Source organism: Pleurodeles waltl, chromosome 4_1, assembly GCF_031143425.1.
Source record: "Pleurodeles waltl isolate 20211129_DDA chromosome 4_1, aPleWal1.hap1.20221129, whole genome shotgun sequence".
Lineage (NCBI taxonomy): Eukaryota > Metazoa > Chordata > Amphibia > Caudata > Salamandridae > Pleurodeles > Pleurodeles waltl.
Window position 1 is genome coordinate 914,116,266 of NC_090442.1, and position 16,924 is coordinate 914,133,189.

General features: G+C 44.1%; 1 protein-coding gene across 1 annotated transcript in view; it reads left to right on the plus strand.

Annotated features, from left to right (window-relative positions):
- Window positions 1-16,924, plus strand: part of GSAP (gamma-secretase activating protein) — a 646,974-nt gene that overhangs the window by 594,740 nt on the left and 35,310 nt on the right. Inside the window, exons 28-30 of the mRNA XM_069229679.1 lie at window positions 6,432-6,493; window positions 7,969-8,073; window positions 8,160-8,256. Coding sequence (XP_069085780.1) covers window positions 6,432-6,493; window positions 7,969-8,073; window positions 8,160-8,256 — 264 coding nt within the window. The remainder of the gene's footprint in view (window positions 1-6,431; window positions 6,494-7,968; window positions 8,074-8,159; window positions 8,257-16,924) is intronic.

A 16,924-nucleotide genomic window follows, 5' to 3' on the forward strand; every position in this document is an offset into this window, starting at 1 on the left:
CTTTTACCGCCAATGTTGTAATAACCCCCAAAATATCTTATCCTACAAGTTGAGAAGGAGTGCCTCATGATTAAGGAGGCAGGGAACGACACTTTGGTATTACTTGATGAAGCGACACTTCCTCGCTGCTGAGCGAGGCCCAGAATGCAGGAAAGAGAGAAATCGGTCACTGACCCATCCATTAAGGAGAACTCCAGAGTCGGCGCACCACAATCCTGCAGTGATGCAGGCATCCTGCAGTTGGCACAGTGGAGGTGAATAGTAGAATAAGGGTCTGGCACCTGCATGCCTCAGTGCATCCTGGTATCTCCTCCTGATATTCCTGGATCTCTCACCTGCTTTCAACACAGTCAACCATCCGACACTCAAATGCACCCTGGAGTCTTCTAATGGGACTCACTAGCAAGGTCTTTCACTGGTTCTCCTACCATTCCAACTGACACCAGTTTGGTCACATAAACACGTCCCGATCTCAAACGATCCATATCACCTGTAGAGTCCTCCAGGCTACATACCGTCTCTTGTCAACTTCAACCTCTACATGGAGCAGTTTGGTACTCTGCTTATAGGTAAAAGAGTCAAGTTTCACCATTATGTTGATGGAGCGCATGTTGGAAAATGGGTTATTGGTAAGGGCAGGTAGGTACCTACACTTAGCAATAGGCCACTAACCTCCACTTAGGTCTCAGTAAATTAAACCCAGCTCAACCCTTGGTAGCTTGGCAATGAGCGACAAGGCTTAACTTAGGAGACAGAGTGTAAAGCATTCAAATATCACAAAACAGTAATTAAATAAAACACAGGAAACAGTTTAAAAATCCAAAACCAATTTATAAAAATAGATTATATTTTTATCTTTAAAATGACACAAAAAAGAATAACATCGGATAAGGGGAACCGGTGAATTTTTCAAGAATTATTGTTTTCTAGTGCCTAGAAACAAAAAGCACCAAGCTGGTCGCACCTCGACCGGGGCAAAGTCAAAGTTTAAGGCCGACCGCGATGGAGCCCTGCTCGGCTACAGCTTGCGGGAGGCCTCGGTCAAAAGTTTCCCTTCGGACTTAGGCCCTCATTCTAACCCCGGCGGTCTCAGACCGCCGGGGCCAGGGTCGGCGGGAGCACCGCCGACAGACCGGCGGTGCCCCGCAGGGCATTCTGACCGCGGCGGTTTGGCCGCGGTCAGAAAGGGTAAACCGGCGGTCTCCCGCCGGTTTACCGCTGCCCTTAGAATCCCCCATGGCGGCGCAGCTTGCTGCGCCGCCATGGGGGATTCTGACACCCCCTACCGCCATCCTGTTCCTGGCGGTTCGCCCGCCAGGAACAGGATGGCGGTAGGGGGTGCCGCGGGGCCCCTGGGGGCCCCTGCCGTGCCCATGCCAATGGCATGGGCACGGCAGGGGCCCCCGTAAGAGGGCCCCACAAAGTATTTCAGTGTCTGCCTAGCAGACACTGAAATACGCGACGGGTGCAACTGCACCCGTCGCACCTTCCCACTACGCCGGCTCCATTCGGAGCCGGCGTCCTCGTGGGAAGGTCGATTTGCCCTGGGCTGGCGGGCGGCCTTTTGGCGGCCGCCCGCCAGCCCAGGGCAAATCCCAAAATACCCTCAGCGGTCTTTTGACCGCGGAGCGGTATTTTGGAGGGGGAACATTGGCGGGCGGCCTCCGCCGCCCGCCAATGTTAGAATCACCCCCTTAGTCTCTTTTCTGAAGATTTTCTTCAGCGGGATGAACTTGCCAGTCCAATCCGACCTCCTGGAACTCTTCTCCGGATACGCGTTGCGGGAGCCCTCAGTGGAAATTATTACCTTCGGACTTAGTCGTTTTTTCGAGGTGAAAATCCTTCGACCGGGGTAAAACTGGATCTTGATCCGACGTCCTTGGAGCCCTCCTCGGATACGCTGGCTGGGAGATCCTGGTCAACTTTTTACCTTCAGGCTTAGTCTCTTTTTTGAGGTGAAAATCCTTTGACCGGGGTAAACCTGGATCTTGAAACGATGTCCTTGGAGCCATCCTCGGATACGCTGGCTGGGAGGTCCCAGTCAACTTTGTACGTTTGGACTTAGTCTCTTTCTTGGAGATTTTCTTCACCGGGACGAACCTGCAAATCAGGCCGGGTCGCGGTTGAAGCAAGCCGGCTAGAGTTGCTGCGGTGGGTCGGTCCCTCTATGGAGCTTTTTTTTCAAAAGTTCTACAGACTTCTGGGTCTTCTCCCAGATGTTCCTTTAAGGTTCTTTTGGGGTTCACAGCTCACCCCAAGGGTCCAGAAGCTCTGAGATGACCCTTGGGGGTGTGGACTATAACTCCCAGAGTGCACCTGGCGCACACTCCTTTTTGGCCACTGGGCAGTGGTCAGCTGGTTGATTTCTTCAGGAGTTGGTGCAGGGGACTATGGTTAGAAATTTTTCACCTGTAGCAAACAGGGAGTCCCTACTTGAACCAGTTGAAGCCAGGCAAAGTCCTTCTTGTGGTGATGCCCAAGTGTGCAGCTGGTGCAGTCCTTCTGAGTGCAGGTTCCAGGTGCAGGCCCAGGGGTCCAGCAGGGCAGTCCTTCTTTTCCTTTGGTTCTTCCTTGTTGGAATCTGATGGGGATCTGGTAGGGAACTGAGGTGTGGTTGCAGGTCCGCCAGTTTTATCCTTGCTCCTGGATGAAAATCAGGGGGTCCTGATTCTCCAATCAGGTGCAGGGTCCTTCCCCCTGTGATGACCACGTCCTGGGAAGTGTGGCAAAAAGCAATCCCAGGAGGCAACATTCTTCAAAAATCCATCATGGCTGAATCTGATTTTTGGAGGTTACATCTGGCTGAGCCCACCCACTGGTGTGGCTAAAAATCATAAACACACCTCTCTCCTGCCCTCTCCTAATCTAATCAAGGGGGCACCTAGTTGTCTGGGGTTGCAGGATGTGGGGGTGTTGCTGGGGTGCTCCAAATGTCCTTCTCTGCCTTTTTAAGACCAGTTTGGCAGCCCTCCCCCTTCCTGCCTCACCATCTGCTGAGGGAAATTCCCTGCCACAGGCACATCTCTTTGTGTGAAGCCAGGCCACTTCACACCTCATCAAGGCAGCCTGGCTGAAATTGGCAACTTTTCAGGTAAAGTCTAAAACTCTTTACCTGAACAAGTTATATTAAATCCAACAACTGGAAGTTGTGGGATTTATTATTACAATTAATTTGACCAAACTCATGGTATCCATTACTTAAGGGGACTTTCAAAATTAAAATAAAGTCTCCCCATTCTAGTCTATGAAGGCCATTCACTACAATGAGGGAAAAAACGAATTTGGCTGTTTTTACCTCACCAGGGCTTATAAAATTACTTTTATAAGGTCCCTGCTTATAGTTACGTGGCACCCAGCCCTAGGGGCACATAGGGCACACCTTAGGGGTGACTTTTATGTAAAAATAAGGTAGTTTAAGACTTTGGAAGTACTTTTAATTCCAAAGTCGAATTTGCATATAACTTTAATTTAAAAGCAGCCAGCAAGGCAGGCCTGCCTTTAAAATGACACTGGGCACCTCAGCAGTGCACCTATGGGAACACTACCTATGCTGTGGTCCCTAAACCTACATATGCCCTACCATATACTAGGGACTTATAGGTAGGTTAACTTAGCCAATTATAATTAGCCTAATTTGCATATTGATTTTACACAGGCCCTGGGACTGGTTAGCAGTACCCAGGGCACCATCAGAGTCAGGAAAACACCAGCAAAAAGTGGGAAATGGGGGCAAAAAGTTAGGGGGCCTTTGCAATCAGCCCTGTTTTCTCACAGCGCACAACTCTAGTTGAAAGTCTTCTGTGCTTCAGACATCCAGCACCTCAGGCATTGCCTGCACATTGTCCAGACCTGGATGTTCTGTTCTTACCTGAAGCTCAGCTCAACCAAGACAGAATTATTGTCATTCACCAAGAACAAGAAACAGTACAAATCTGTCTCAATGACATGAACCTTGATGGCTTCGAACACCAACTTTAACTGAATGCCAAGTCACTTGGAAATATTTCTGGATACCAACCTTAATCTCAAGGAATACATTGCCAAAAATCAAAGTGACTTGGTACCTAGCTCGCTCTCTTCTGAAGAAACGTAAACCATTTCTCCTAGAAAGCGACGTCAGAAAAGCTGTTCAAGCCTTTGTACTTTGATGTCTGGATGGTGCTTTGCAGCCTTCCAGACTCCACACTGGCACCCTTTAATATTATTCTACACGCTGCAGGAAGAAGTATGATCACATCATCACCATCTTTATGGAGCACCATTGGCTCACCTTGCCAATCTGCACTGTCTTCAAAACAAGCTGCATCATGTACAAAGCCATCACCACCAGCACCCTGCTTATCTTGAATGCAAGCTCACCATCTCTTCTGGTTCTCTGCACACCCATGGCCAATTATAAGGTAGCAGGCCACTTATAGTTAGAGACCTTTTATAGCTTTGCATTCAGGATAAGGAACATCCCAGTATCATTTTGAAGAATGAATGCATCAACCATCCATAATCCAGCTACCTCTGCTATCACCCATTGACTCTTTTTTTATCTATTACCCTGTACCACGCTCTGCTACTTTTTGGCTAGGTTTGTGCTATAAAAATACCGTATTTATTCATACCTATACATATGTGCAGCAGATGCTCCAAGATGGAGGATATGTTAAATCCCCATCCCAGCTGAGGTATGAAACAGGTATGCATATAGTCATCCAAATGTGGAGGCACAGGTGGGTAAAGCACTTCTTATAGAGGGGCTGCAGGAACAGCCGTTTTTAGGTCGAGTGCAAGCGCTCTGACCTGTTGTAATCTATTGGTGGGCTTTTAACCATGCCCACCGCACGCCCATCACTATCACTTGTTCGGGAGCTTGGCTTTCAAAAATCCTTTGTTATCATTGGTAAATCTTTTACATTTTTCACTGCTAGGGGCGGTTTAGTTACCGCCTTGGTCATCAACAGTGTTACATGGATAATTGCACGATTGTCGATATGTTTCGCTGTGAGAGAACTTCTTTTTCCTTTTGTCTCTCTCCTTCGTGCTCATGCTCATGGTGGCGGCCATGACGCTTTGAATCAGCAACTGTTTTACTTTTACTTTTCAATTTAAGTGGCAAGAAGAGTCCAGTTAGGAATTTACAACATTAACAGCTCTAACTCGAGCAAACGTGAGACCCATTGCATTGCAAATGCTTGTAACCCTTCTATTCATATCTATCGGTTTTCAGCAAGGAGTTCTCTGGGATATGGAATGGGAAGCGACTCAGATATGCACCATGGAGAAAGTAAATGGAATGCTGAGCCCATACAATGGCTTGGTCTTTTTTGAGGGGTGTGACCAGGGCAACCCCGCTCGTTCATGTGCCCAATGGAAACCAACTGAGGAGAGTGGCGGGGCTTCTGAGAGTGTATCCTAATAGGAAACAAGGGCAGTCTGCCAAAAGTTGCGATCCGAGGTCAAAAGGCTATAAATACTCCTGCCATCCCCTCAGTCAGAGAGAAGACCATGGTTTCCAGCAGATGCTCGGATTGCTGCATGCATTCATATTTGTATGGGCAGTGGGAAGCAGGTAAAAATGGTAAGTATGTGCTCTTTAGGAAGGGGGTGGACAGAGAGGGAGAAGGCTATAATTTCCGACAGGTGCTCTGGTTGCTGCCCTTCTCCTTTCTCAGGAACTGTTTGGAAACCAAACTAAGGAAGAAAAAACAGAGGTCAAAACAAAGGTAGGTTGTTCTCTGTTGGAAAGAGAAGCCAGGACATTGGTCTTAAAGTGACATTAAGGAGTCATGGGAAAAGGTGTAAAGGAATTAGCTTATTTTGCATCAATAAGGAAATGGGCCTTCTTGAGATAATGTACGGGCTTGTGCCCGTGGTTCAGTGCCAAACCAGTACAGGAAGTAGTTTCCATCTCCTCACAGTCAGAATGGAAATGAGGCGTGCGTAAAGCTAATGATCCAATGCAGGGCATTCTTGCCACTCCCCAAACATCAGTAGATTGTAATGGCGGCAGTGTGATGGGAAGGATTTGAGGGAGGGCCCTGCATTGTTCCCCACCTATGCAGATGTCCTTTTTGCACCCCCTCGTGGTTCGGCGAGATCCCTTGAAACTTCTTCCATAAGCTACCAGGACTCAGAGAAACTGGATGGTGTTCGCTAGATAACTGCTGAGAATTAGTGGAGTAAAATGTTACTTTCATCATGAGTTACTAGGTCGTGCTTCAGTCAAGCCGGTACATACTGCGGGACGAGTTCTTCAATGATGTGTTTGAGAACGTGAACCATTGGAATCATAATATTTTTTCTTTTTTCAATTTATTGCAGCTCTTTTACGAAGACGCTATTGTTATATGGTACAACCCTTTCATGTTGTACACAATTCACGTGATTTGTTTTATTGGATAGAGCCTTGGCGTTAAAGCGATTTTTGTTTTGTCTTGTAGATCTGGACAACAGTGAAAAAAATGAAAATCTGAAGTTCAGTATTGTAGTTCGACTTCCTGAGGTAAGTGTATTACATTTTCTGGCACATATTTCAATGAATATATTTTGTGGCTTTGTACTTTACTATTTTTATAATAAACGTTATTACTTTTACTGCACAAAGTAAACAAAACAGAAGAAATGCATCCAGCATGCACATCTTTTGTATCTATTCAGCTATCGTGATATCATTGCAGCATTGTATATCTCATTATGCATGTGTCAGCTTTAGATGCCCACCATTGTCCACAAATCCTAGAGTGCTTGCGAGGACATCCCCTGGCAGCATTAATGGGTTCCTCCTTATACTTCAGTATTTCAAAGTGGAAATTCAAACAATTCATGTGTGGTGTACTTAATTACATAATTGTACTTTTATCAGTTTTCAGTGTGGCAGTACTGCTACATGCCTCAAAACACACAGTGGCATAGACACCTATCACATTCCCGCTTGTTGTCTCTTAAATAATATACAGAATTGGGCATTCTGATATTTGATATCCAAGCCACACCGTATGGTTTGGACAAAGTTTTGTGTGCCCTACCCCGCGTAAAGAAGGCTTGTTGCATCAAACTGAGGCTAACTTACTAGGTTAGGCCTGCTCCACTCCCAGCCATTCAACAGTCTGTTGCCACAACTCTATAAAGGTTGCGCATTAACATTGACACTCACCAGTATAAAAATCCTAATTTTGTGCATATTTCCACACTTCATCACCTAAATCAAATAGCAGGTAATTTTTTACTGTAAGCAGTCATTTTACCGTTTTCCATTTTGCTTAGTTCCAGAATTTGGTTCTGGGCTTTTTGGTATTATTTTTTGGTCGTTTGCTCGTACATCGGACACCATTATTAATGCCGAAGCTGCCTTTAAAAAGCTTCACGGTTCGTAAATGGGTCATAATACTCTTACGTGCGAATTCGTCTTTGATTAGGCAACTAGTTAAATGATGTCCAATCTCTGACCATTCACTTGTTTTGGAATGATTTGGGTTCCTACGTGTTTGTTTGCAGTTTTCACCTTTCTTATCTAAATGGTGATAACGTTTGGTGCTAAAGTATTATTGTCTTGGATTTTACATAAGCACGTTGGTGAGATGTTACTCCCGTTGCTTGGGATTTATTTATACTGCTGTTTGAGGACTCCAGTCCTTGTCTGGTTGGAGGGGTAGCTAGTGGTCACTTGGCGGTATCACAAGGGGTACAGTAGTTTACCCCCGTAGTGGAGTTAAAGTGATGAGTCTTTTGAACTCCATCCACTCGGTTTCCTGGTCCTTGTTACGCAAGACCTCTGCAGTGATAACCAAATCTGCGAGTTCTGCAAGGGAGCAGAGCGAAAGATATCCTGGAGCATGAGAGGGGAGTGCCTCTTCTGAGGACATCCTGGCTTGGCTGTTTAAGTCTCGAGAGTTTTGAAATTAACGTCCTCTCTCCTGTAACGTAATTTAAAATGAATGTTGTAAAGAACTAAATACATGTCTTTTTCCTCCTGTTTAGGCATTGTGTGAAAAAGCGTACCAGTTGTGGGACCATCCGGTTAGCTCTCATTTTTTCGCAACAAACTATGTGAAGCGCTTGCTGGAGAAACGCTGGACAAAAGAGGTGCAGTAGTAGATATTTGTTGGTCTGTGGAAAGCACGCATGCTTATGCTGATTTGACGAGTAAATGCCTGTGTATTTATTCTCAGCTCTACCGACGATCCACAATTGAAACTTCAGCAACTTGCGTGATGTTTCTGCCACTGAACTATTTAGTTGACGTGCTTGCAGAAGTGGAGGACAAAGGTATTTTACACTCTATGGATATACATTTTTTACATTTTCTGCACTTGTAAAGTAGAAAATTTGTGCACAGTTAAAACATTTAGAATGAGGAAATCTTAATTATGTTTGCAGTATCGCTTTCAGTATTTAGAAAAGTCCGATATTTGAGAAAACCCAGTTACAGGATTGATTTAAAAATAAAAAAAACGAGGTTCTATTTAACCTTCTGAGTACAGGTATAACAGACAGGCATATTTTCAAAACTAGATGAGCTATTGAATCCTAACCTTCTGGCAGCAAACCAATAAACCAGCCTCTGCCTTTTAGTTGTAGCTTTAAAACGCTTGCGGTCCATAAGTTGCACATTCCTTTGCGGACCATGAGGTTGCCTGTCTCACAGTTCACCTGTCACTTCACAAATGCAATAGGACAGATTCTCCTGTCCGTAGGTAGTATGTTTCTTGTAGTTCTCAGGTTTGCTTTAATGCAACCCCCAATAGGTTCTTCACTCTGCAGACTATCAAAGGAGTGTTAGTGGGCTGTTAAATGTTCATGCATTATTTTTTAATTTTATTTACGATTTTTAACAATAACAGAGCGGCATAATACAAGAAAATAGAGTGCAATCCACGATCTCTTAATAGCTTACCATAGTTCAGCTGAGTGGTAGCATGTACAATCATGTGTGACAAATCAGCTACAGCCTCCCTCCCACCCCATATGCGCAATTGCCAAACTGAAAGCGTAGTGCCCAATCATACATAGTATTCATCCAATAAAGTTACATAATTATGGCATCATTTCAGCAAGGTAGGTTCGCAGATGGACTCTCATATACCCATATATCATGAGTTCAAGCAGCACACGAGGAGAGTTCTGGAAGCACCAGTGTTCACTGCAGGTAGCCCTGTCTCTCTCTCAGCCAGCCCGCAAGGGTGGGTGCAGTCATCTTCCGCCAACACAGTTACTCTGTTTGCACAGTATTAGCACAATATCAACAAGTTGCAGCATGGGTTGAGAATTTCTTTCATCTATCCCAGGACAGCAAACAGTGGGGATAGTGGAAATTGCACACCAATAATTTACTTCACCACCTCCAGTATTATGTTCCTGTCTGCCTAAATTGGGAAGGGGTAGGACCAAACTATGTGCAGCAAGTCTGCATCTGGAGCATTACATCTCCAGCAGTAAGCAATATTTGCTAGCCCATAGAGCAACAAGCCAGCAGGTGTGTAATAGGCTTTATGAATAAACTTAAGGTGAATCAGTCTGAATTTACCATTTGGGGGAAACATTTGTAATATGCTGTCAACAATACAACCACTGCGAGTCTGTAATCGTATGCCCTCAAGTCGTGCTCTAATTTGTCATTTAGGGGCATATTTAGGAGACCTGTCATATTTGCACAGCGCAAAATTGTACATATGTGACGCAAGGCTCCAAGTCAGATTTATGAAGCCATGCAAAGCCACATTGCATAGCTTTGAGTGGCCTCCCAGATCTTGAGTAAGACAACACAGCGTAATACACTGCATCGCCTTACTCTACGTAAGAGAGGCGTTCCATGGGTGTTGCAGTGGGTGCTCCCATGCAGCTCCCATCTGCATTCCCAGATTTACAAGGACCTGTAAACCTGGGAATGCATAAAAAACATACGATTCCCCAGGCGGAAGGTGGAGTAATATATTTTTCTCCGCGTTTTTTCCTCTTTCTATGTCCACAGAGAGGAACCGCCTCTATGGATTGTTTTTGTGCAGGAAGGTGGCCCAATCCTGTGGACAGCACACTCACCAAGGGTGCAAGGGTACCTGCATTGGCTCTAGGGTGCAGAAATACGCCAACATGGGCTAAAGGACAGAAATGCACAGTATTGCGTAAATACAGTGCATTTCTGTCCTTTCACTTTGGCGTAGCTCAGCAAGGTGACTTGCCACACAACACGCTGCCCTACGCCAAAATCCCATTAATGAGGCCTTTAGTGTGCAATTATACATATGTGTAATCAACAGAGCTGCCCAAGGGTTTACAGCAACCAGAGTGAGCAACTGTCACTCACGGTGTTTTTCGTACATCGTAGGGAATAATTCTTTTATAGAGCACCTCAGGCATTGATAAACAAGTGTCTGTCAATGTGCTGTGATTGCCATGAAGGAAGTCTGTGTATGTTAGGAAAGGTCCACTGGGGAGTACGTCACCCACTGTCCTCAACTACCCCTCCTCAGGTATTTAATTACCCCAGGGTTAAAGGCCAAGGGCATTCTGGGCTGATGGGACAGCGGCATATGTGGAGAATATAGTTCCTGGATATTTGACAATGACGCAAGTCGGGACCAAGTACACCTAGTCCATTCCACCGTATGGATCTCTATGGTTGGGCAGTGGGGATTAGATCGAGCAGTGAGCAATGAGGTGGGAGCTACAAGCCCTGTCTCTAGATCTAGTGTGGGCCATGACACATAGGGTGGTACAATTGGTGTGCATACTGGGCCTGTGCTGTCAAATATATAAATCCAAGTGTGGAGAAGCAAATTCCGGCCTATTGTATGGTATCTGCCGTTTGCACCAGGCGATTTTGTGTTGTTTACTTGCCCAAGTCCACCTGACCATCCGAGATCTCAACTGATCAAAAAAAGCTTTATTTTAGAGAGATTTGGATGTTCTAGAAGAGGTACATTAATTTAGGGAGGGCAACCATTTCGTAATGGTCATAGTAGACCAGTGCAAGTAACAAGGGGAGCAATCTGTTTTAAATGTTTTTATCATGTATCTTGTTGTCCATGCATGTTAGAGGGAGGGTTCTGTATGATTTAAAGGCATGTGGTGGCTTGTCAAGTTCAGCAAAGTGATTACCACATCTTCACCCAGTGATTTGGGGCGTATGCCCATGCGCTTGTCTTAAAGTAGCAAAGGGGCCAGCCCTTCAGAGTTCTCTTTTTATAAAACTCCACAAGGGATCTGCCCTTATCTGGGTCAGACCTATTTTTCTCAGTTTTAAACACTCCTCCAATCTACAGCAGTAAAGTTAGGGGCACTAGAGGTCTGTGCTGCCTACCTTCCAGCTCCACCAAAGTTGCTCTACTAAGGTATTCACGGATGTTGGATGTGGTTGGGGTTATCTTTGGTTATATGTAGGTCAGGCTAGACCTCTTTGAATGCATTTAGGATATCCACATGGCTGTTTACCACACCAGTGGCATGTGTCTTTATCTGCAGTACATCCAAGGACACGCAGGGTGGGCAGATCAGTTCCACTAGAGGGCTTTCTGGATGCTCCCACTCACCATATCTCCTGACTGCTGAGTGCTTACCAAGATATTTGATAGCTCTGTCTGTTTCCTCCCAGAAATCAGGCCTTTTAAGGTTAAGCACTGGTAGTAATGCTGAGTCATGACTCGTAGAATATTCCATCTTCTTACCTTTGGTCTCCATTTCTATTTATTGGGATTTTGACACAGATTTAAAGATACCTTGGCCTTTTGAGATACATTCCCCTCTTATAACTAATTTGAGTGCTTCCCATTAAGTGGGGGTATGTTGCTACAGAGTCTTGATTTTCTATGAAATAGGATTGAATGGTTAAACTTACTTCTTTACAAAACATCGGGCCAAGTAGTTCTGCCGGATGCAGCCCCCACTTTCTGTGTTCTAGTACAAAAACTGATACCTTCAATTTGAGTAGGACTGATGAGTACGTGCAAGATAGTCTACACATCCTGTAAGGTCTCTACATCCCAGGCAGCAGTCTAATCTGGAAGAGGGATTATGAATAGAACTAATACTTTCTGGTAGTAGGATGCATGGTACAGAATATATCCACCAATTTGATTTGCGGTATCAGATTAACTCAGTATGAGCTTGAGTGTGCCTGTGGCCACTAATGCTCGTGCCGTCCTTGTCAGGGAGCAGTATGGTGTTAAAATTGCCGGACCAGGATATTATATGTGGGTTGACCACTGTCAGTCTAGCTGCTATTTCTGAGAAGAATGCAATATCATCAAAGTTGGGCCCTTATATGTTTAATAATTTAACTTGCTCAATGCCAAGGATACCCTGGATAATTATTAGGCACATATGTGTCCAATTCAGTGTGAAGTTGTCTACATTGCATGTCTTGTCTTACCAATATGGCTACACCTACTGAGTAGGAGTAGTTTGATGAAAAGCAGCAGTGTGTGCTCCAGCGACCAGCAAAGCTGCTGACTCTCCTATCTTCTGTTTCAAAGCAATATTTATGGAATATTCGTTAAGATAGGCATTTAATTGACAGGCCTTGCAATTGTTAACCGTAAGGAAACAGGCTTTTTGACTACTAGGTACTGTTTTAATAGCTCTGAAATGCCCTAAGCTCTGCTAAACAGGAGTCAGTGGATGTTCTCTGACCCTTAAAAGTTGTGTATTTTATTGGCTTGTCCTCAATTGGCATGGCCTACCTTACTTGTAAATCCCTAGTAAATGGTACCGTGGTACCCAGGGCCTGTAATGGACTGGGACAAGGTAAAACATGGCTCCCAGTTTGTGCTGCAGACCGGAAGGGCAGTTTTAAACTGCAAACTTGACTTTTCCATTAAAGGTGATCACAGAGCCCAAACATCCCTTTTTAATATATGTAAGTCACCTCTACTTTAGGCCTAAAAACCCTAAGGCAGGGTGCTATAAGTTAAAAAGTGAAACATGTATTTTTACAATTGTCTATTTTTACTATGCAAAGCCTAGTTAGACCCATTGGCAGGACAGAGTTACACGCTGACACCTCAGCCCTACTAACGTCTGAATGGTACTACTAAAGCTTGTATTGTAAGGTATCTAAAGAATCTGTCAGGATTGTTAAATCGAATTAATATCACTGGTGGACAAAGTGTAACTTTACATGGGTGTGGAACTTTATAAATAATCTACTTGTCTGTGGGACAAAATGCAACAGAAATCGACCTTTCCTGTATGAGAATCAACTTGTCCCACCTATTCCCAAATCAATTATGTGGGCTGACAGAGAAACATTAGTGGATTTTTTTTTTTTTAATAAAACTAACCAGGGATATCATTGATTTGCAAAAATGTTAAAGTAAAGCTTTATTGCTGAGAAAAGTGATATTCTCCTTAAATACTGAACCACAACAATACATGATCCTGAATAACTGACTTCCGGTCCAGTAGTTTGGCTATACTGGTCCAAAGAACAAGCTGCAGTATATTAGCACACTCATCCATGTTGGTTGTATGTAGAAACATCTATTACAGAAACATCATGCTGCCAAAATACTGAGGACCAAAATACAGAGTCTGAAGTTAAGACTAGTAAATCTGTACTTACCAATTACCTTCTGAATATTTCTGTCCTCAATATTTTGTATGTAAAATTCTGGTAGCACAATATTCTGAAGTCAGAATTAACATGGCGTACCTTAGTGTTGCATTAAAAAAGAAATGGATAAGAAATTTGTGCGGTTGGGGAAGTGCTGTTTGTCACAAGATGCCTAGCTTTATTCCAGCGTAATTGGTTCCTCCCCTTTTGTTTTACCTTACTGACTTACTCACTGCACACACAGCCCAACTTCAATGACACACACTCCCAGGACAGACAAACACACCCAGTGCACACTCAAACAACTCAGTTGCAAAGACACATAACTACACTGCGGATGCAGAGACTGATATTTCACTTACTGCACAGACACATAACCGAATGCTGGCACACCCTCCCCCAGAGACATACCACCCTCCCCCCATGCAGACATAAGCACACCCACCATAGATGGACCTAAGCAGTCCCTTTTGACAGGCAAACCCCCTCTCAGGGTAGGCTGAGACAAACTCTTGTGCACAAACACAAGCTCTGTGCAGACACAAGCCTACCGCAGACATATATGTCCTGCACAGACACACATACCCTGCAGAGACAAACCTACACCATGCACAGACCTCCTATAGACAGACAACACATTTCCTGTAGATTGTTACAGAGAGAGTCACTTCCTCCGCACAAACATGCTTGCACACACTGGCAAGACTCGCATGCCCTGCAGACATACACTATGCACACTTCTTATACGCTTCCCAAACAGTAGAGGTTGCTGTCTGGACCTGGGAATGCCATCACGCAGTTGCACAAAGTGCTGGTATGATGGTGGCCTGGCCTACCGAATGTGGATGAAGATATAAGAAAGAGAGAAAGGGTCAGTCACGGTCTCTCACTCTGCTAGTGGTGGACTGTCCAATAACTCAATCCAGCTAATGCTTGATGGACCAAAGGTTTTACAGTCAGTACTTAGCTAGCTGATAGTTGGGCTCTTGCTAGTGGGGGATGGCGTTGCTGTACTGCATAGAAATATCTTTCTGCGCTGCCTGTTTTTCACCAAGAGTGACAGATGCAGTGAACCCCAGTTAGCTTACACCAGTTAAAACAGTTGCAGTGCCATGGGAGAACAGCAGAAATCACAGCTTTAAAGTGACGGGTCCAAATACTCCTGCAGTATAGTTAACTTTGTTGTCCCAACTGAGCATTAAAGGCTTTAGCCTGTCTCCTGCAAGTTTATGGCTCTCCACATCATATCTACACATTATCAGCTCTCTAACGGACACAAAATGTGTTTCCAAAGGAGATCTTGTTTGTACTGCCGCATCTCCCTCTCTTTATCTCTTAAACAAAGTTGTGTCCCTGGCAGGCGCTCAAGCACTGTAATGCATCATAAAAAAATGATTCTGCTCTATTAAGGCCTAGATCATTCAAACTCACACAGTGGCTGAAAATAAAGTGAGAGCGAGGGCCTAAGCGTATTGATGAAGGGATCTCTGGCTTTCACGTTTCCCATGTCAAGCCTTCTTGATTGACTGTGAGCACTAAAGTGATGCAGCTTTGTCACTGTTTACTTTGATTTAATGTCTAGTTGTCAGTCGGACAAAATAGAGATCATATCGTCTTGCCTTGACAGAAATCAACATCTCTGGCGTCAGGCAGTATGAATTGCCCAACCACACTTTACCATTTGCTTGTTTCAACTTTGGTTCGCAAATGGCACAGCTTTTCAGTTTGTTAGCCTCAAGGTGTAGATACGCACTTGTGAAAAGATTCACTTACGCCTACTTTTTCTTGTTAGTAAATATTTTCTGAGGTGTGAGAAGAGGGTATTTCAAGCTGGGAATGCCCTGGGAAGTGTCTGCACACCCACAAAATAATGCTTTCATGAGTTTTTAAAAATCTTTCCACAGCCCAGTCTCATCATAGACATGGCCAAATATTTACTCATGTCAAAGATCAGACCTAGGGCCAGATGTATCAAAAAACCCTTTTGCGATTCGGTAATAGCGATTTTTAAGAAATCGCTATTTCTGACTCGCAAAATGGTATGTATCATATTTGCGATTCGGTAATAGCGATTTCTTAAAAATCGCAAATGCTATTACCGAATCGTAAATTGCGATACCAGCCCCATTCGCACCTATGGGCCTGTAGGCCCATATTTGCGAATCTTTTGCATTTCCAAAATTGCGAATTCCTAACTGGAATTCGCAATTTTGGAAATGCAAAACCCCAGGTTGATGGGGGCCTAAGGCCCCCTCTGCTGCACCCCAAAAAGTTGTTTTGGACATGTAAGGCGCACATATGCCAAAGGGGCATGTGTGCATTACATGACAATTTAAAAAATGCATTTTTAAATTTTGCACATGGTTACCACCAAGTTTTACTTGGTGGTAATTGCGATTCCTTAATGCCAAATTCGCATTAAGGAAAAGCGTGATACATGTGCTTAAGAAATCGCAAATAAGGATTCCTTATTTGCGATTTCTCATTTAGAGCGTCGCAATTTTAAGGAATCACAATTATAGTGATTCCTTAAAATTGCATTCAGAATGCCTTTGATACATTCTGAAATGGCTTTTTGCATTCGCAAACGGCCATTCGCACTGTTTGCAAATGCAAAAAGCTTTGATACATCTGGCCCCTAAGTCTCTGTCCAGGGTTGCAGTGGGGAGAAAACACCATCTAATTTGCTGGGATTTTAGTGAAAGGTCTTTTTCCATGTGGCTAAAGAAGAAAAAAGTTTTTTAAAGAGCAGCTGTACCTTAGCACTGAATTTACACTAGTTATCGAAGTGCAAAAGGTGAGGTAGTTATCAGTACAGGTGCAATGATAAAGTTGTTTGTGACTTTGATTGTAGAAAAAGCAGAGCATTCTTTAGTCAGATGTTAGCTGTATTGGATGAGCAGTTTGTGATTTCCAGTACTGAGGTGGACTGGAATAGATCCTGTCAGTATCCACCTTCATATTTGTTAGTGCATTTCTCTGAACTGCTGACCTTTGGTTGAGCCCATCACTTTTGTTCAACCTGAACTTGTACAGTTCATTACAAAAATCTTTTTCCATACCTGGAAAATGAATGGAATTTGCTTACTTTCAACAAGGCATTCCCCCATCTCTTACTAGGCAGCCTACGTGTGTGGGCAAATATACCCATTTACTGTTCCTGGTTGTGAGCACTAAAGTGTTGCAGCTCTGTCAATGTTTACATTAATTTAAAGAGTGGTTGTCCGTCAGACAAAATAGACATTAAATCTTCTTGCCCTTGACATAAATCATCATGTCTCAGGCGATAATAATTTGCCAGCCCTAGTTGCCACTTTAGTTGCTCAAGGTTTCCAGTGCTTTTTTACTGTTGTACTCAGGGTCTGTCCTGCAGACCTCTTTCTGCCC